General features: G+C 36.5%; 1 protein-coding gene across 1 annotated transcript in view; it reads left to right on the top strand.

The window, feature by feature from the left end:
• The window catches only part of LOC149538273 (protein HAPLESS 2-like), a 452,273-nt gene that overhangs the window by 291,820 nt on the left and 143,167 nt on the right, over positions 1–17,286 (top strand). The window contains exon 12 of the mRNA XM_089799641.1: positions 14,708–14,825. Coding sequence (XP_089655767.1) covers positions 14,708–14,825 — 118 coding nt within the window. The remainder of the gene's footprint in view (positions 1–14,707; positions 14,826–17,286) is intronic.

Raw genomic sequence — 17,286 nt, 5'->3', positions numbered from 1 at the left:
CCATCAAAACCGGAAAAGCCGAGTAGGGAACGTCTTGCACTTCTGAAATCACAAACAATACATAACCCCAACATGAATTCACAGTCCAAAGAAATAATCCAAATTGCTTACCTACACAACTCAAACTCATGGACATAAATACCTCGTTGAGGGAGAAACTATGTGCCAACAAGAGGCACGACAGACACCGACCAAAACAATGAAATGAAAATGAGTCCGAGATATGCTAAAATCAATCGGCCGATAAATAAAGGTTTTTAATTATTTATTTATTTTATGACAGGAACATTATAGAATTTAGATAAGTGTTAGTTGAAGTGTCAAGAGTGCTGAATGTGGCAATGAAATCTTCCATGGAGGGCAGATTCTGCCCTTCCATGAGGATTTAATCCTCTCCATCACAAAAATTCCACCATTAAAGTAAAGCTTGGGTAACATTTAGAGGGCCTACGATTTTGATTTAGGCAAAGGATTAATATTTAAAACATTAAATTCCTCATCATGTTCGCCTAAAGGGCTTGAGAATAAATTCATTTAAATAATTTCATTGGCCAGCTTAGAGTCAAGCCATCCTATGCTTACAAGTGTGTACCCTTTCACGTCTTAAATGCCTATATAAGGGGTCTCATTTAACTCATTTTTGCATCAAACACAACTAATTTCTTATCTCTTCTGTAGCAGCGAATTGTATCTCAATTTACAATGATCTATTTCATCAGATTAGGCAACAAACTATCTTGGGAAATGTTGGATGAACATGGGAGAAAATCAAAATCTTGAGAAAGGTAAAATCTAGGCAGATTTGAGGAGATTCATTTGAAAATCCTATATCAGGAAGATGATGAGAATAAAATCTGGAACTTGTTTGGACAAGAATACTTATTTCCAGATTTTAACAGGATTTTTATCTCAAGGTTTGCAAAGAAATGAAGAAATCTAGCTTCCAGTGTAATATCCCCTTTTTGACAGGCACTAGCTACTTATTTTATTTTAGCCTTTATTTTCCCCGGAGGCTAAAAAGGAAGAAATAAGGGGAAAAAGATATATTAAATTAATTACTTATAAGGTTACTAAACAATGAAATATTAAAAAGTAACTTTATATTTAATTGATTTAATATTAAAGTGACTAACATAATAAAATATCAAAAAGTCACTTAAAAGAATAAAGTGTTGGATTCCTCTAGAAGCTTCTTGGAGTTGCTTGTGAAATCTTTATAAGGAGCCTTTGAGGGGTCATTTTACACATCTTGAGTTGCATATTCATCTATTGTGTTGAGAGCCTTAGTGCTTGCATACCTGCCTGAGGGTTTGAAGACTCTAAGGTGCCAATTTCGGTTGTGAGATATCAACCCTAGTTGGGAGTGGAGGAATTGGTATTCAGCCAATTCATTTGTGATTAATTGGGAGATAATATTCAGTGATTTTTGTTCAACCCGTGCATCTAATTTTTGACATCAGTTGGCAAGGAGAAAGGTTTCAGTTTTCACAGCAGATCCGAAAAAGCAAAGCGAAAAAGTAGAGCCGAAAAAGTAGTCCAAAAAAGCAAAGAAAAAGCAGTCCAAAAAGGCAGATCCAAAAAAGCAGTCTGAAAAAGCAAATCCGAAAAAAACAAAGCCAAAAAGCATATTATCTCAGCTACTTATTCCAGGTTCTTTTGGTATTTACATTTGGCAATTGTAGATGGATACATTTGACAAGTAATATATGTCTTTTTGTTACCAACATATTCAGTCATTGTAAACATTGAAGTATTGAAAGGAAATCAACTTAATTCAGCTGTTCAATTTGTATGCCAAATGTTTGTAAAAACATCTCATTGCATAGTCATTCATAGGATGCATGCCAAGTGTTTGTGAAAATACCTCTTGGCTGTAGGTGTGCATTTTACATCAGAATTTCATGTACTTGCATTTGGAAAATAATAAAAAGAAGTTGCATATCACTTTGATTTCCAATTAGTTATTTTGCAATCATTTGTATTTATCAATATCATTGGCATTCAAAAATCATAGCAAAACAAAAAAAATCAGCAAACTGAGGCTACAAGGGAAGTGTTTGAAAAAATTCCTAAGGCGGAAAAAGAAGGATAAAACTTCAAAAATTGTCAAGGCACTTTATAGTGGTATCAGAGCTAAAGTTCTTGCCATCCTGTACGGGTTATGAGTGAAGAGTTTCCAAATGTTCCATTCATAAATCCTTTGGATAAATTCTATAACAGAGCAAGAAAGGGCTTAAGTCCTTTAGAACTCATGGAAGAAAGCAGTACCCAGCAAATGCTTAATGCTCTTGCAAGAGGGCAACAGGAGTTGAGAGATGAAATGGCAAGAGGAAGAGAAGAACTGTCACTTATCCTTTAGACAGCTAGTAGATAACAGAAACAATGGAAATGATATGAACCATAACAGGACTAATGGGCAGAATGGACACAATGGGGGTCAAGAAAACAATGACACAACTCAAAGCAGTGCTAGAACAGCAAGTAGAGCTACTCCTAGGCCTCTTATGCCTACATTTTTGAGAGAACAGGGTGCTGCAAATCACGACCAGCAAGTAAGAGAAGAGGGATATGGTGATTATTTGAGGGAGTACAACTCTCTAGGTGATGATTTCAAGGCTGCCATGTCACTAGTAGACTTTTGTGGTCTTAAATTGAGAAATAGACCAAGAAACAATCAACGGGGAGTGCAAAATCAAGACTTGCAGTGTAAGGTAGGAAAACTAACATTACCATCATTTGATGGAAGTAACAAAGGTACAACTAGAGCTTGGGTTCAAAAGCTCGACACATATTTGCAGCTCAATCCTATGTTGGAAACAGAGGCTATCCAATATGCCACACTCAATTTGGAAGGTGAAGCACATGAATGGTGGTACCATGGACTTGTCACCTTGGGGCATGCCAACATTACTTCATATTTGGAATTCACCCAGAAGCTTATTGACAGGTTTGATCGTAAAGATCCTAAACTCCACTTTAGGGAGTTAGCACAACTCAGGCAGACTAATTCAGTGGATGCTTACATCACAGAGTTCCAACGGTTGGCAATTATTGTGACAAATATTTCAGAACAACGGTTGGTTATGCTCTCTCTTCATTGAGGGATTGATAGAGCCTCTTTGTGGTTGGGTTAAGGCCTTCAAACCAGATTCTCTCCAGGATGCTATCATGAAGACTAGAGACATGGAATATTCTACATCTAGCATTAGGGCTCTTAGCAAGCCTTTCACATCCCATAAGGATAAGGGGAAGAAGCCATTCCAGAAAAAAAGTAATAAGGAGAACTTTGATGAAGCCTATAAACAAGAGTGTCAGCTTAAGGGGATTTGTTATCATTGCAAGGAGAAATGGTCTAGTGGACACTGGCTCGCTTAATTGAGGTGATATCAGATGATGAGAGCAGTTCTGAGGAAGAGGAACCTCAAAAGGAAGACAATAACGGTTCAAATGGGGAAAATCATGATGAGATCATTGCTTCTATCTCCAGTGCTCCTAAGTTCAACTCTTTCAAAGTTCGCGGGGTCCTACAAGGTCATCAGATAGCAATATTGATGGATAGTGGAGCTACTCATAACTTCATTGGTGCATCATTGGTAAACAAACGAAAAAATCCTCTAGAGGATTTTGAGGGATTCAGTGTGATAGTGGCTGATGGGCGTAAGATAGCTTGTACTCAGTGGATTCCACAGTTGTCTATTATGATGGGCAACCACACAGTTACAGATGATTTCTATGTGGTTGACTTGAGTGATATCCATGCCATACTTGGGGTCCAATGGTTGCAGTCATTAGGGAAGTACTCACAGAACTTCCAAACCATGGAACTCAAGTTCAGAGATGCTGATGGGCGTAGAGTGGTGCTTAGAGGTATGGCATCTAAAGCACCTAAGATTGTTTCAGCTAGACATATGGAGAGTATTTTCAGGCATGATGACATAGTTTGGGCAGTAGAGTGTGTGATCACTCCTAAGGAATCTACAGATTTAGGACAGCCAGTCCACATTGACATCAAGGAGCTATTGGGCAAACTTGACAAGGTTTTTGGTGAGATACCCCTAGGGAGGCCACCGGACAGAGCCTTCGAGCATACTATTGAGTTGGAAGAAGGGGCCAAGCCAGTGATTACTACCCCTTATCGCCATCCTAAGAAATTTAAGGATGAGATCGAGAAAGCAATCAAGGAATTGCTTGATATGGGACACATTCGTCCTAGCTCCAGCCCTTTCACTTTTTCAGTGGTCCTGGTGAAGAAGAAAGATGGGACCATGAGAATGTGTATAGATTACCGAGCCCTCAATAAGGAAACAATCAAGAACAGGTACCCGATAACTAGGATCGATGAGTTATTGGATGAGTTACATGGAGCAGTATATTTTTCAAAGATTGATCTTCGATCGGGTTACCATTAGATTAGGGTGAGGGAACAAGATGTGCACAAGACTGATTTCCGATGCCACTATGGGCACTATGAGTTCTTGGTGATGCCATTTGGATTAACTAACACACCTGCCACATTCCAGTCTTGTATGAATCATATCTTCAACAAACAGTTGCGTAAGTTCCTCTTGGTATTCTTTGATGATTTGCTCATATACAGTAAAACTTGGGAAGAACACTTGCAGCAGCTTGATGAGATCCTTACCATCATGGAGGAGCAGTCCTTGTATGCTAAGGCTTCGAAATGTGAGTTCGGCCTTAGAGAGATTCTTTATTTGGGACATGTGATCAGTGCAGAGGGTGTCCAAGTACACCAAGAGAAAATACAAGCTATTCTAGATTGGCCCACACCACGGTCACTTATAGAGCTACGGGGCTTCTTCGGACTGTGCAGTTACTACAAGCGTTTTGTTAAGGGGTTCTCACAGTTGGGGGCACCTTTGATAGATTTGATGAAGAAGTGTGCATTTTGTTGGACAACAGAGGCGCAGCGAGCTTTTGATAAGCTCAAGGAGGTGATGAGCAGTTGTCCAGTGTTGGCACTTCCTAATTTCACGCAGCCCTTTATTCTAGAGTGTGATGCTTCAAGGGAAGGTATTGGTGTAGTATTGATGCAAAATCGACACCCTATCACCTTTGAGAGCCGTAAGTTGAGGGGAGCTGAGAGACTATACTCCATCTATGATAAGGAGATGCTCACCATTATGCATGCCTTGGCGAAGTTCAGACAGTATCTAGTTGGGGGGAAATTTGTGGTGAGGACAGATCATAACAGTCTCAGATACTTCTTAGAGCAGGACTCGAACGAGAGACAACAGAAGTGGGTTAGCAGGATACAGGCATATGATTTCGACATAGAGTATGTTAAGGGGAAGAAGAACATTGTTGCAGATGCCCTCTCCAGGAGGCCTTCAACTTGCTCACTCTCTGGGATTTCGGCAAATTGGAAATCCATCTTACTAGTGGAGTACTCCAATAATACATTTGCTTGTGAGTTGATGGATGGATTGATTCGGGATGACAGGTACAGGATAGTTGATGATGTGATTTACTACAAGGATAGGATCTACCTGGTACCGGAATCAAAATTGAAGGAAAAAATACTACAATCTTGCCATGATACACCCCTAGCAGGCCATCAGGGCTACTTCAAAACTTATAGACAGATTAGAGAGAGGTTTTCATGGAAAGGCCTCAAGGATGATGTGTTGAAGCATGTGAAGGAGTGCGTGACTTGCCAGCAGAATATGTCCGAGCATACACATCTAGCTGGGTTACTTCAGCCTTTGTCCATTCCTAAGCGGAAGTGGGAGAGCATTTTGATGGACTTCATCACAAGCCTACCCAAGGTACAGGGGAGGGACATCATCTTTGTTCTGGTAGATTGGCTCACAAAATACGCACATTTCTTTGCTATTCCGACAGAGTACAGGGCTTCACAGGTGGCTGAGCTATTTTTCAGGGAGATCTTTAGATTGCATGGGCTACCTAAGAACATAGTCAACGACAAGGATAGCAGGTTTATGAGTACTTTTTGGCAGGAGTTGTATAGACTGACAGGTACTGAGTTGACACCCAGTACCAGTTATCACCCTCAAACTGATGGGCAAACAGAAATTGTTAATAAGTGGGTTGAGGAGTACTTGCATAATTATGTGGCAGGACAACAGCGGGCTTGGATTAGGTGGTTGCATTTAGGAGGCTATTGTTACAATACCACACACCATATGTCCATTGGAATGAATCCTTTCAGAGCCTTGTACGGGTATGATGCACCTTCATTCGTGGAGATGGCTTTTGGTGAGAGTAGGGCACCTAAAGAAAAATATTGAATTCAGGAAAGCTAAGATATATTGAAGGCACTCAAGGATAATCTGGTAATGGCATAGAATCAGCAAAAGACTTATGCAGATAAACACAAGGTTGAGCGCAGCTTTGAGATTGGTGATGTGGTATATCTACGATTGCAGCCCTATAGATAGTCCTCTCTTAAAAAGAGTGGAGCAAAGAAACTAAGACGAAGGTTCTACGGTCCATACAAGGTTAATAGGAGGATTGGGGAAGTAGCATATGAGTTAGAGCTGCCTATGAGTAGCAAGATTCATAATGTATTTCATGTTTCATGCCTCAAGAAGGCATTAGGTCAGCAAGTTATCTCTTCCACGGATCTTCCACCACTTGATGAGGAGGAACATTTGGTCTTGGTGCCTGAAGAGATCATTGATGTCAGAGAGAGGAAGTTGCGGAACAGAGTGATTAAGAAGTACTTGGTGAGATGGAAGGATCTACCTACAGTGGACGCCACATGGGAGAATGAGAAAATTTTACAGCACCCAAGTTTGCAATTGCTTGAGAACAAGCAATTTCGAGAAGGGAGGACTGTAATGTCCCCTTTTTGACAGGCACCAGCTACTTATTTTATTTTAGCCTTTATTTTCCCCGGAGGCTAAAAAGGAAGAAATAAGGGGGAAAAGATATATTAAATTAATTACTTATAAGGTTACTAAACAATGAAATATTAAAAAGTAACTTTATATTTAATTGATTTAATATTAAAGTGACTAACATAATAAAATATCAAAATGTCACTTAAAAGAATAAAGTGTTGGATTCCTCTAGAAGCTTCTTGGAGTTGCTTGTGAAATCTTTATAAGGAGCCTTTGAGGGGTCATTTTACACATCTTGAGTTGCATATTCATCTATTGTGCTGAGAGCCTTTGTGCTTGCATACTTGCCTGAGGGTTTGAAGACTCTAAGGTGCCAATTTTGGCTGTGAGATATCAACCCTAGTTGGGAGTGGAGGAATTGGTATTCAGGCAATTCATTTGTGATTAATTGGGAGATAATATTCAGTGATTTTTGTTCAAGCCGTGCATCTAATTTTTGACATCAGTTGGCAAGGAGAAAGATTTCAGTTTTCACAGCGGATCCGAAAAAGCAAAGCAAAAAAGCAGCCCGAAAAAGCAAATCCGAAAAAAGCAAAGCCAAAAAGCATGTCATCTCAACTACTTATTCCAGGTTCTTTTGGTATTTACATTTGGCAATTGTAGATGGATACATTTGACAAGTAATATATGTCTTTTTGTTATCAAAGTATTCAGTCATTGTAAACATTGAAGTATTAAAAAGAAATCAACTTAATTCAGTTGTTCAGTTTGTATGCCAAATGTTTGTAAAAACGTCTCATTGCATAGTCATTCATACGATGCATGCCAAGTGTTTGTGAAAATACCTCTTGGCTATAGGTGTGCATTTTACATCAGAATTTCATGTACTTGCATTTGCAAAATAATAAAAAGAAGTTGCATATCACTTTGATTTCCAATTAGTTATTTTGCAATCATTTGTATTTATCAATATCATTGGCATTCAAAAATCATAGCAAAACAACAAACATCAGCAAACTGAGGCTACAAGGGAAGTGTTTGACAAAACCCCTAAGGTAGAAAAACAAGGATAAAACTTCAAAAATTGTCAAGGCACTTTACATCCAGCTTGAGACAATCAATGATTAAATCTTATTCTTATTTGGTATAATGTAATTTCTTTTCACGAAATTCGCAGCTTTCTTACAAGTGTTGCTTATCATCCCAAGAGAATAATGTTTTACTCTCTTGCCTTGCAAAGTGGTCATTGAAGAAGGTGAAGCTAGGAAGGCAATGGGGGAGACTCAAGCGAGATAAAGCTCAACAACTTCAAGCTTATGCTCAGAGAATTTTAAGTGAAGGAAATTTCATATCATCAAAGACAAATTCAAAGATCAAGATAGGATTCAAACTCACCAAATCTACAAGCAGAAGACAATCATCAACTTGAATTTCCTTTGGGAATCAAATTATTCTTTGAAAGGTATCCAACCGCATGAAGGACTTCATGAGTTCAATAAGAGTTCAAAGATACATCATATTACAAGTTCAAGTCAAGCAATGAGAAAATTTCCAAGAAAAGTTGAAGATTGTAGAAGATAAAGCTATTTGGGAACATGCCATCACTATTGAGGTCTTGACAAGGCTGAGTATCAAGGAATATTTTCCCTTCATAATAGGATTGAGCAAGTCAACAAGATTAGGATGATGAGGTGGCTATAATGTCCCCATTTTTAGCAGGTTCCTACAATTGGCTTTCTTAGGTCACCATCGTGACCCTCGTGAGTTGATAGTGGAATATGAGGGTCTTAGTTGTGGGGTTATAGGCTTTTCAGGAGCCTATGGTGTGTTTTTGCTCCATTTGAGGGACTTACTATTTATAGTAATTCAATCTGTTAGTTTTGATGAGCTCAATTGAATTAGAAGAGTTGAGTGATGCTCTCAATTTTTATTTTGGGCTTCAGGTTTGAGCTCCAAGAATCTTGGAGGGAGCATTTATTTATAATAAGTCACCCTATCAAGATCATTCATTGTCTTTCATCATCAGGATCACTTTGGTGTTGTCAAATTTTGGTTCTGATGCTTATTCACTATTTTCGCAAGACGAGTGAATTATTATTATTTATCTAAATACGCTGACATTGCTATTTTTGTTGGTATTGTTTGTTGGTCACCTCAGTATCATAGCTCTTTGGAACCAAGACAAAAAGTTTTAAATCATGGGAACAAGAAACAGTGGCCTTGCATGTCAGAATATTAAGTTATGGTGGAAAATGTCATTTTTGGAGCCAAAAGCAATTAATAAATTATATTAATGGCACTTTATTATATTTCAATGTTGTGTGTGGAAAGCTTCTTAAGTGAAGTTCATTTGGGAAACTTGTGCCATTTTGAGATTTATAAATATGAGGCCATTTGATGGGAAAGGCATCTGATTAATTATTTGCTTGTGTTGCCCGTGAAGGATTTTTGAATTATTTTCCTATGCCCTTGCTGAGGTATAAGGGTTTGATCTGAGGGTTTGAATTTAGAGCTCCCTCTTTCTGTTTCTATTGTGTCTTAGGAGCAATTGTCCTTTGGAGATTTCAGTGTCTTCTCATACTGTGGTTCTTGTGGCTGAGAGGACAAGTCTTTTCTGAAGAGATTTGGTGATTCGATATTCTGATTATTGTATATCAGTCTGCCTGGTGTCAGCATTTCTGATTATTGGGCAATTTGTATATGAGCATTCGCTGGGTTTGATTCAGTATTTTGGGCACTTAATTGTTCATAGTTAAACCCCATTATACCCTATCAGTGGTGTTCACTGATTGGACATACTGGATGCCTAGCTTTCCTTGTGTGGACATGGCTCTTTCCAGCATTTCAATCGTGCCTGCTGTAGCTGCATGAAGAATTCTTCTATTACATATTTGGTAGCATCTATGGTCCTATTCAGGGTACAAATCTTGTTGGCATTGAGTGGAGCATTCAGCATAATGGCAAACTGCAATCAGGTTCTATTAAATTAAAAATTGCAGCATGTTTGATGATTAATGGTTTGTAAGAGCTGCTTACTGTATATTCTGAAATTTATGTCAGTATTTTCTACATTCATGCAATACATCCAAAACATTGGGCATATCAGTTTCATGTCAATTTTCATGTTTTAATGCAGTAATCTGCAAGTCTTTGATTTGTCAATCCAATCATATTTTGGTATTGACTCTATCAAGGTTTAAGTTAATTGCTTATATATATAGTTATGTACTTGTGGATTGGTATCTCAAGAAATAAGAGAAGCCACAATTAAAAGTACCCCAAAATACAAATTCCCTTAGCTAGTTGGTGTGAGCCAGTCGAGTTCATTACAGTGGCACCTTGTTTTCTTTTCCAATTAGAACATTCCAGTTACAAGCACATTCAATCACATCATGGCAAGTGTACAATTTTCTCATTGGCTATCAAAGGCAATGTAACTTTTTTTTTGGCCCATAGGATGAAGCCTTCATATGATTGGTTGATATTTTGGCAACCCTAATTAGTTTGTAGTGATTAATCTTAGCCCCTTATCTTGAATTGATCTTGTACTTCCATTGTAATTGAACATCCATAAAAAGGTCAAAGCCTTCAATTTTGTAAAGATTTAGAGCGGTTAGATTTAAGAGATTAGAAGACGAGAGAAGTTAGCTGGATAGATTACAGCGTTAGCTAATGGAGAGACTTGATTAAATTGTTGCTATAATGCTATAAAAGTGATTGATAATGCATTGTTTGTCTTCATGTTGAGTTAATTTAATGATTTTTTGAAATGTTGCATGGATTCCTTGATCTTTCACTTTGAGTAGATTGCATTTCATGTTGAAGTAGATTAGCGGAATGAAAGTAATTGTGGATGTTCACTTCCTTGACTTGATCAAAATTGAGTGACTATTCTCTTGGTGATTGTAAGTGTGCCTTGCGTGGTTAGCCGATGAGTGGAAGAACTTAACTTCAATGGATATTCAATCTTTATTTCACACCCATCTAATGGGATTGAAGATATGATATTAATGTGAAAACCATTTGAGCATTCCTTCGATGCTTGCACTAGATGGGTGGAGCTGCTGACAGGATTGCATCTAGTAAATTCCAAGTTCATCTATAAATCCTTCTATTCATAGGGAGAAGAAGTAGTAGAGGTTTAGTTCAGTTTAAGAAGTTCAAGGTTGGAAAATCAAACTATATTTTCATTGGACCTTGTGAAGCTGAATCTCTAGAGGTGCAAGTGGTTGATATTCGTTGAATGAATGAGTGTAATTACCCCTAGTGATTACCAAAAAATCACATTATTTTAGTGATCGAGTATCCACAATTGAAGGAACCTTGAAGTCATGTCATGATATTACATTGCAATCTTAGCATAAAAGTGACCTTATTCAAGAGAGGATTGAGTATTTAGTGTTTCATTTTGAGACATTGGATGATTGATTTTGTATGTTGTAGTGAAACAAAACTTGCATCAACAGAAATTGGTGCTAGGAGGACCTGAACAAATTTCATTTATGGAATTGTCAACAAGAATGATCTTTGAAGTTATATTTGAGATAGATCTCCCTTAAAGTGAAAATTATGAAAAATCCAAAAAAAGCTGAAAAGTTGAAAGTCCAAAGAAATTGAAAAAGTAAAAAGAGAGGTTTCTTGCAGCACCATGGTAGTGTAGAATACATGGCACCTTGTGTGCAAGGCATAACATAAGGTGACTCTGCTGTGAAATGGTCCTGAACATTTAGAGGATAAACATCCAAATTGATCTTAGAATCTAAGGTTAACTAGTCCTACCAACCAGAGTGATGAAGAAAATTCTAAAGGAAATGAAAATACTTACCACATTGAGCTATGCACACCTGATCTAGTGTATGCGCGTAAGTTCATTCCTGTTTGAAGGGGTGAATCCTAAGTTCAGCTATGACAAGCTACATTGATCACTTCTCCGAAAGCAACTTGTAGTCTTTAGACATTGCCTCTTTACCAGTCACGCATCCGTAGCCTCAATGAGGTTATTGCCTACAATTCTGGTGAACATTGTTCTACTGCCAACTAGATTCCCATATCCCCCGTAGAATTGCTCATGTCTTCCCTTTAGTCTTTTCTGAAGATTTTTCCTCTTTGAATGCTTTTTGGCTTTTGACTTGAGTAATGATTTCTTTTCTTTTCTTTTTTCATCCTTTGACTTATAAGCAAGGAAGCTTATTGAGGGTGTGAGGATTATACTGCTGGTGAAGTAGGTTGAAGATTTTTCACTTGGCATAATGTCCCTTGGACAACAACTTAACCCAAACAAAATGTTAAATGAAACAGTGATGATCAAGGTACTTGCAATAGAATGCAAAAGGTAATAACATTTTGAAACAAGTATATCACCCAATCAGACAAGACAAGAAAGAAAACTAACCAATGGCTCAGTTCTCGCTTTGGACCTTTATAAACTAAATGAGCTTGAACATATTTAGTAATGATGACCACGTCTGTACAATATACACAAGCCATTTCAAAATAACAAGCATTCCCAATCTCAAAGGAAAGCTAACTACAGCAAAAACTAAACTAACACAAGCTAAGATGACTAATCTAACTATATGCAAAGGAACCTTAAATGAACAATCATTAGATATCCAAGAAGAATGTTTGGCCCTTCATGACTTCTTAGGTTACTGGACAATAGCAGGGTGCAAGTGAGGGTATAAAGACTAGTAAGAACGCTTATTTCACATCACATATAATATTCTTTGTCAATGGTACACACTCAGAAACTCTTTTATTGGATTTGTATGATATTCTTCCTATTCCAAAAATCCCATTCACGCACACATTCATTGAACCTCGACAACAAAGATAAATAGAATCCTCTTTCTTCATCAGCTGTATAGTTCCAAAACAATTAATTACTGTTTAGACAGTTCTGAATTATAACTACACAAGAATCAGTTCACTGTTTCAACCATATTATTGTCAAACCTTTCATTGCTGAGGAAACTTCTATCTGACCTTAATGAAACTTGCGACTAGGAAGATAGTTCTCAGATTTTAACTGGAGTTACAAATTTACAGTGGCAGGTTGTCTTCAGAACTGCCCTTGTATATATTATCTTACCGCTAGAACTGATTTCTGAAGTATTTTTGCCTTTGTTCTGCTTCATCTGGGCCAACAATCTGAACAGTGATAATATTTTTGCTAACATAGCAGCCGATTGTGTGTTATTCTCGAGCGAAAATGAACTACTAATAACCTGTGCATAGCATATGATTCAATCTTCTGCAGAATTAGTTCAAACTCCTCGCTTGGGAAATGATTACTGAAAATAATATCATCCATGCTTCATCACAATATCATCTTGCCCATATATAAGAGAAATGTTGAACTATATCTCTGACTTAATTTAAATCTGATACTTTATAAATCTAAAAAATATGTATCAAAGTTATGTTCTCCGTCGCCAATCAATCTGCATTTTCAGAGTATGATTATTGCATCATATCTGATGTTCTAGCAGTGACATCAATGATAAATATCTTACAAGCTTCAACAGGCTTTCAATATAGTTAAGAGCTCCGAAGTACAGGCAGAGATCGCAACACATTACTTGAAGCTATGAATAAAAGATGTCTACAAGCTGTGCACTGCAGCCAAAAAAGTTATGAACCACTGTGACAGCTCTTTGGGATAATCTTGTGTCAATTAATTATAGGTATGTCTTCTTCTGTAACTCATTTGATTGTTCTGATTTGTTAATAGAATTGACGGAGGTACTCTGACTTTTCTTTTCTGGGCATAATGTAAACAGTGTAATTTTATGTTATTTTACTGTTTCTAAGGCTGACCTTTTTTGTTATTTAATTGATCTCTAACATTATCATGTTAGAAATGTGTGAGGTAGACTACACAATAATCGCAGCCTAACCTACAATAATTGGACCTTCGAAAAGACTTCCACATTTAGGGAAGGATCTTCAATTACTCTTTGATGTGTAACTATAATAGGTCTTCCATGACTCCTTTCTGTGTGACTACCTTGAAACAAAGCATCAATTGTGATAATCTTTTAAAATCATTCATGGTATTTACTGTTTTTTCATCTTGCAGTGCAACTCTTTGTATTTGTAGTTTAGAATTGCAGCACTTAACATTGTCCAGACCTCCATCAACATTAATTTTTATTCTTGACTACTTCTCGGCAGTGAGTAGGAGTTAAGTGGTTTGTCCTTCTTGGTGGTTGTTCTTTTTCTTTCTTATCTTGTCTTCTTGCAGGCACTTGTTTGGTGCTCCTGCTGCTGGCAGTTTCCTCTCTGTATACTTTTCAGTCCCTTAGACCCTCGTGGTCTCTTGGTGGACATCAATAGATTCATCTTATCCTATCTTATGACTGTAAAGTCTGTCTTTGAAAATGCTTAGAAAAATGGTACTCTTAATTTAGATTTATCCGTCATTTTTATTTATTTATCAAATTCAGATCTTATTTAATGTCTTTGCAAGGAAGTAATTTTTCCAACATGTGTGGTTTAGTGTACAAAGACTGAACAACCAAGAGTTCCAAAATTGATTTTTTCAGTTCTAAACATGAAAGATGAGTTCACTGCTCTGGGGCCAACAGGCTTGAACATAAGAGTTCAAATGCTTATCTTCCTTATGTTATGTTTAATTTGACTTTTAGTTTTATGAAAAAATTATATATTTTTGGTAATGTTGGTATTAGACAATTAAATCCTTGTGTGATTGAGTTTGAAAATCAAGTGTTTGAGTCCTGTAATCCTTAAGTGCAATTACTCAAGTTACAATGTTTTGGAATTGATGATTTATAATTTTGTCTGCTTCTTAATGTTGAAGATAGTATGAATTTCAGCATCATCAGTCTATGTTTAATGCTTTGTCATTTTGTGTCATTTAGGAGCTCAGGAAATGTTACTGCTTTCCATATATCAACAGTTGAAGCTTTAAGTAAACCTACAACAGCAATAGTGACTATAAGAAACACTGGTGATCTTGTTGCATCATACTATGTTAGTGTATGTATTTTCTCAACCTGTCCTTTTTACATGTGAGATGTACATTAAAGAAAAAAGAAAAGCTTTTATTAACAAGCAATATGTACTTGCTAAATACATACATACATCTTTGCTTAATACATGAGAACTGTTTATATATTCTCTACCCCTTAATCTTCAATTATAATTCATGCTAAACAACCTAAGAAACCACCTGAATACTAAAATTTATACTAACTATATATCAACAGAGACAATAGTATGTTAGTTTATCAACTGTATACTTATCTGATATGTTTTGCATCAATGAAAATGATAGATGCATAGAAATAGGCAATCCTGCTATTCTAGCTGTTTGAACTGCAGCTACTTTGTGTGCCCACCATTGAAGTTGCATAAATTGCCCATGTTTAGTCTGCAATGCAAGTGATAATAATTGAAATTCAAGGAATGTCATCTACTGATGAATTTGCATATCTCCAATCTGATGGCCAAAAAGGTAACAAAAATTAAATGGATATTTTGTAGCAATGATGAGAACTAGCAATGTCATAAGTGTTACTTGGACAACAATTTCTATTTTGTAGCAATGGTGAGAACTAGCAACGTCATCCCTATATTTACAAGCATTGTTTTGATTACAAGCTAGGAGATATAAGCATTATTCTACATATGGCTTTTAATAGTGTCCCTTTCCATAGAATACTTGTAATGACCCTGGTCGAATCTGATTGAAAACTCTTGATTTTTGGCCTTGGAAATTTTGTCAAACACTTCACATACAAGGGTCATATGACTGATATAACATTTCAGTTTTCTTTAATGACTCTTTTCTTCAATTAGCATCAATGAGAATGCTTGCAAGGAGACTCAAAATTGACTAAACAATGACCTAACATGAGTGTGCAACTTATTTTGACAATATTCAATGCATATATGTGACTAAAACTGCTTGCAATATGCAACTACAGCAACTAGTAATTATGACAAACACTTTGGATGCAACCTAAGATGGCATTAATGCACTTACAGCCAAGTGGCATTAATATAAACACTTGGTATGCAAAATTATAACATTATTTATGCCAAAAAGAGAACTTACAGCCAATTGACATTTTGTCAAACAATTGGCATGCAAACTAATAAGTTGATCATGAATGATAAAAACATATTCAATTACAACTATATTAGACCAGCAACTTATGTCTCATTTATTGCACATATAATGTCAACTACAATGCTAGTATGAAATGGCCAAGACTCTTGGCATTACAACATATGCAAACTATGTAATCTTCTGAGTACCAATGCAGCCTTAGTATGAAATCTAAAATGCAATATATATGCAACAATTGACTTGAGAAACCTGGTACACAAATTTTAGAAGAGCTTGATACTTGATTATAACACTTGTTGATGATGAAGACCCCTCCAAATGAAGAAATCGATTCCCTTGAAGTGTCGCCCCTATTCTTGCCTAGCAATACTTTAGATAAATAAATACAAACTCTAGGCTCCTCGAATTTTCCCTTGATATGATTGTTTCGGCGATAGCAATTGAATGCAACAATACCCAGAACCATAGGATGCTTCAATAATGAGCTATGAACCAAAATGTCTTGCCAATGGTGCCCTTTCTATAGTATATCAGACCACTGAAATTATTTACCAGCAACCTGATAGCTGCTTCAAAACAATTGCCAAGCTCTCCCAAGATGAATGCTCAAATACTCACAAAGAAACAATACCCAAATGAGGCCATACAAGCTAAAATCTGAATATGATATGCAAAATTGTCCTCCATTAAAAACTGAAAAAGACTGGTAACTATAATAGCAATGAAATCGACCCAATCATGAAATTCCAAAGCTCCAAAATGCATCCAAAATATGCAATAGATTTCCTCAAATCGGTACCACCAAAATTTGGCCAAGAGCCATAAAATTTTGCTTTGAAGTACAAGTAGAAAGTCTGAAGCAACTTCCACAACTTTGCAATAATTCAAGTGATATTTCACACCCTCAAAATTGCTCACCAATTGAGAGTTTTCATTCTCAATGGCCAAAAGAAACTGCAGAAATCCTAGGCTCCACAACCATCAAACATCAACATCAACAACAACAAATCTGCCTGGTGAGAATGAAACCCAGGATGCCTATTTATTCTTTTTCTCCAATTTCTTCATAAACTTCTAGAACGTTATTTTATTTTATTTATTAAGTGACTTTATAAGATATTTTAAATTTCAAGTCACTTTATTAAATTAATTAAATATAAAGTTACCTTTTAATATTTATTTATTTGATAACTTCATAAGTAATTAACTTAATACCACTTATTTATTTAATTAAAATAATTAATTAGTCATCCTTATAAAATATTCATTATTTTGGACAACTTAATTAATTAAATCAAAATACCTCCAAAATGGGGACATTACAATACTCCATGGAGACTTAATTAACCTATTTGATTCTCCTAG

Source organism: Cupressus sempervirens, chromosome 9, assembly GCF_028749045.1.
Source record: "Cupressus sempervirens isolate cs-2001-9-10 chromosome 9, ASM2874904v1, whole genome shotgun sequence".
Lineage (NCBI taxonomy): Eukaryota > Viridiplantae > Streptophyta > Pinopsida > Cupressales > Cupressaceae > Cupressus > Cupressus sempervirens.
Note: the sequence above shows the minus strand (reverse complement) of the source record. Positions and strands in the feature narration are given on the sequence as shown.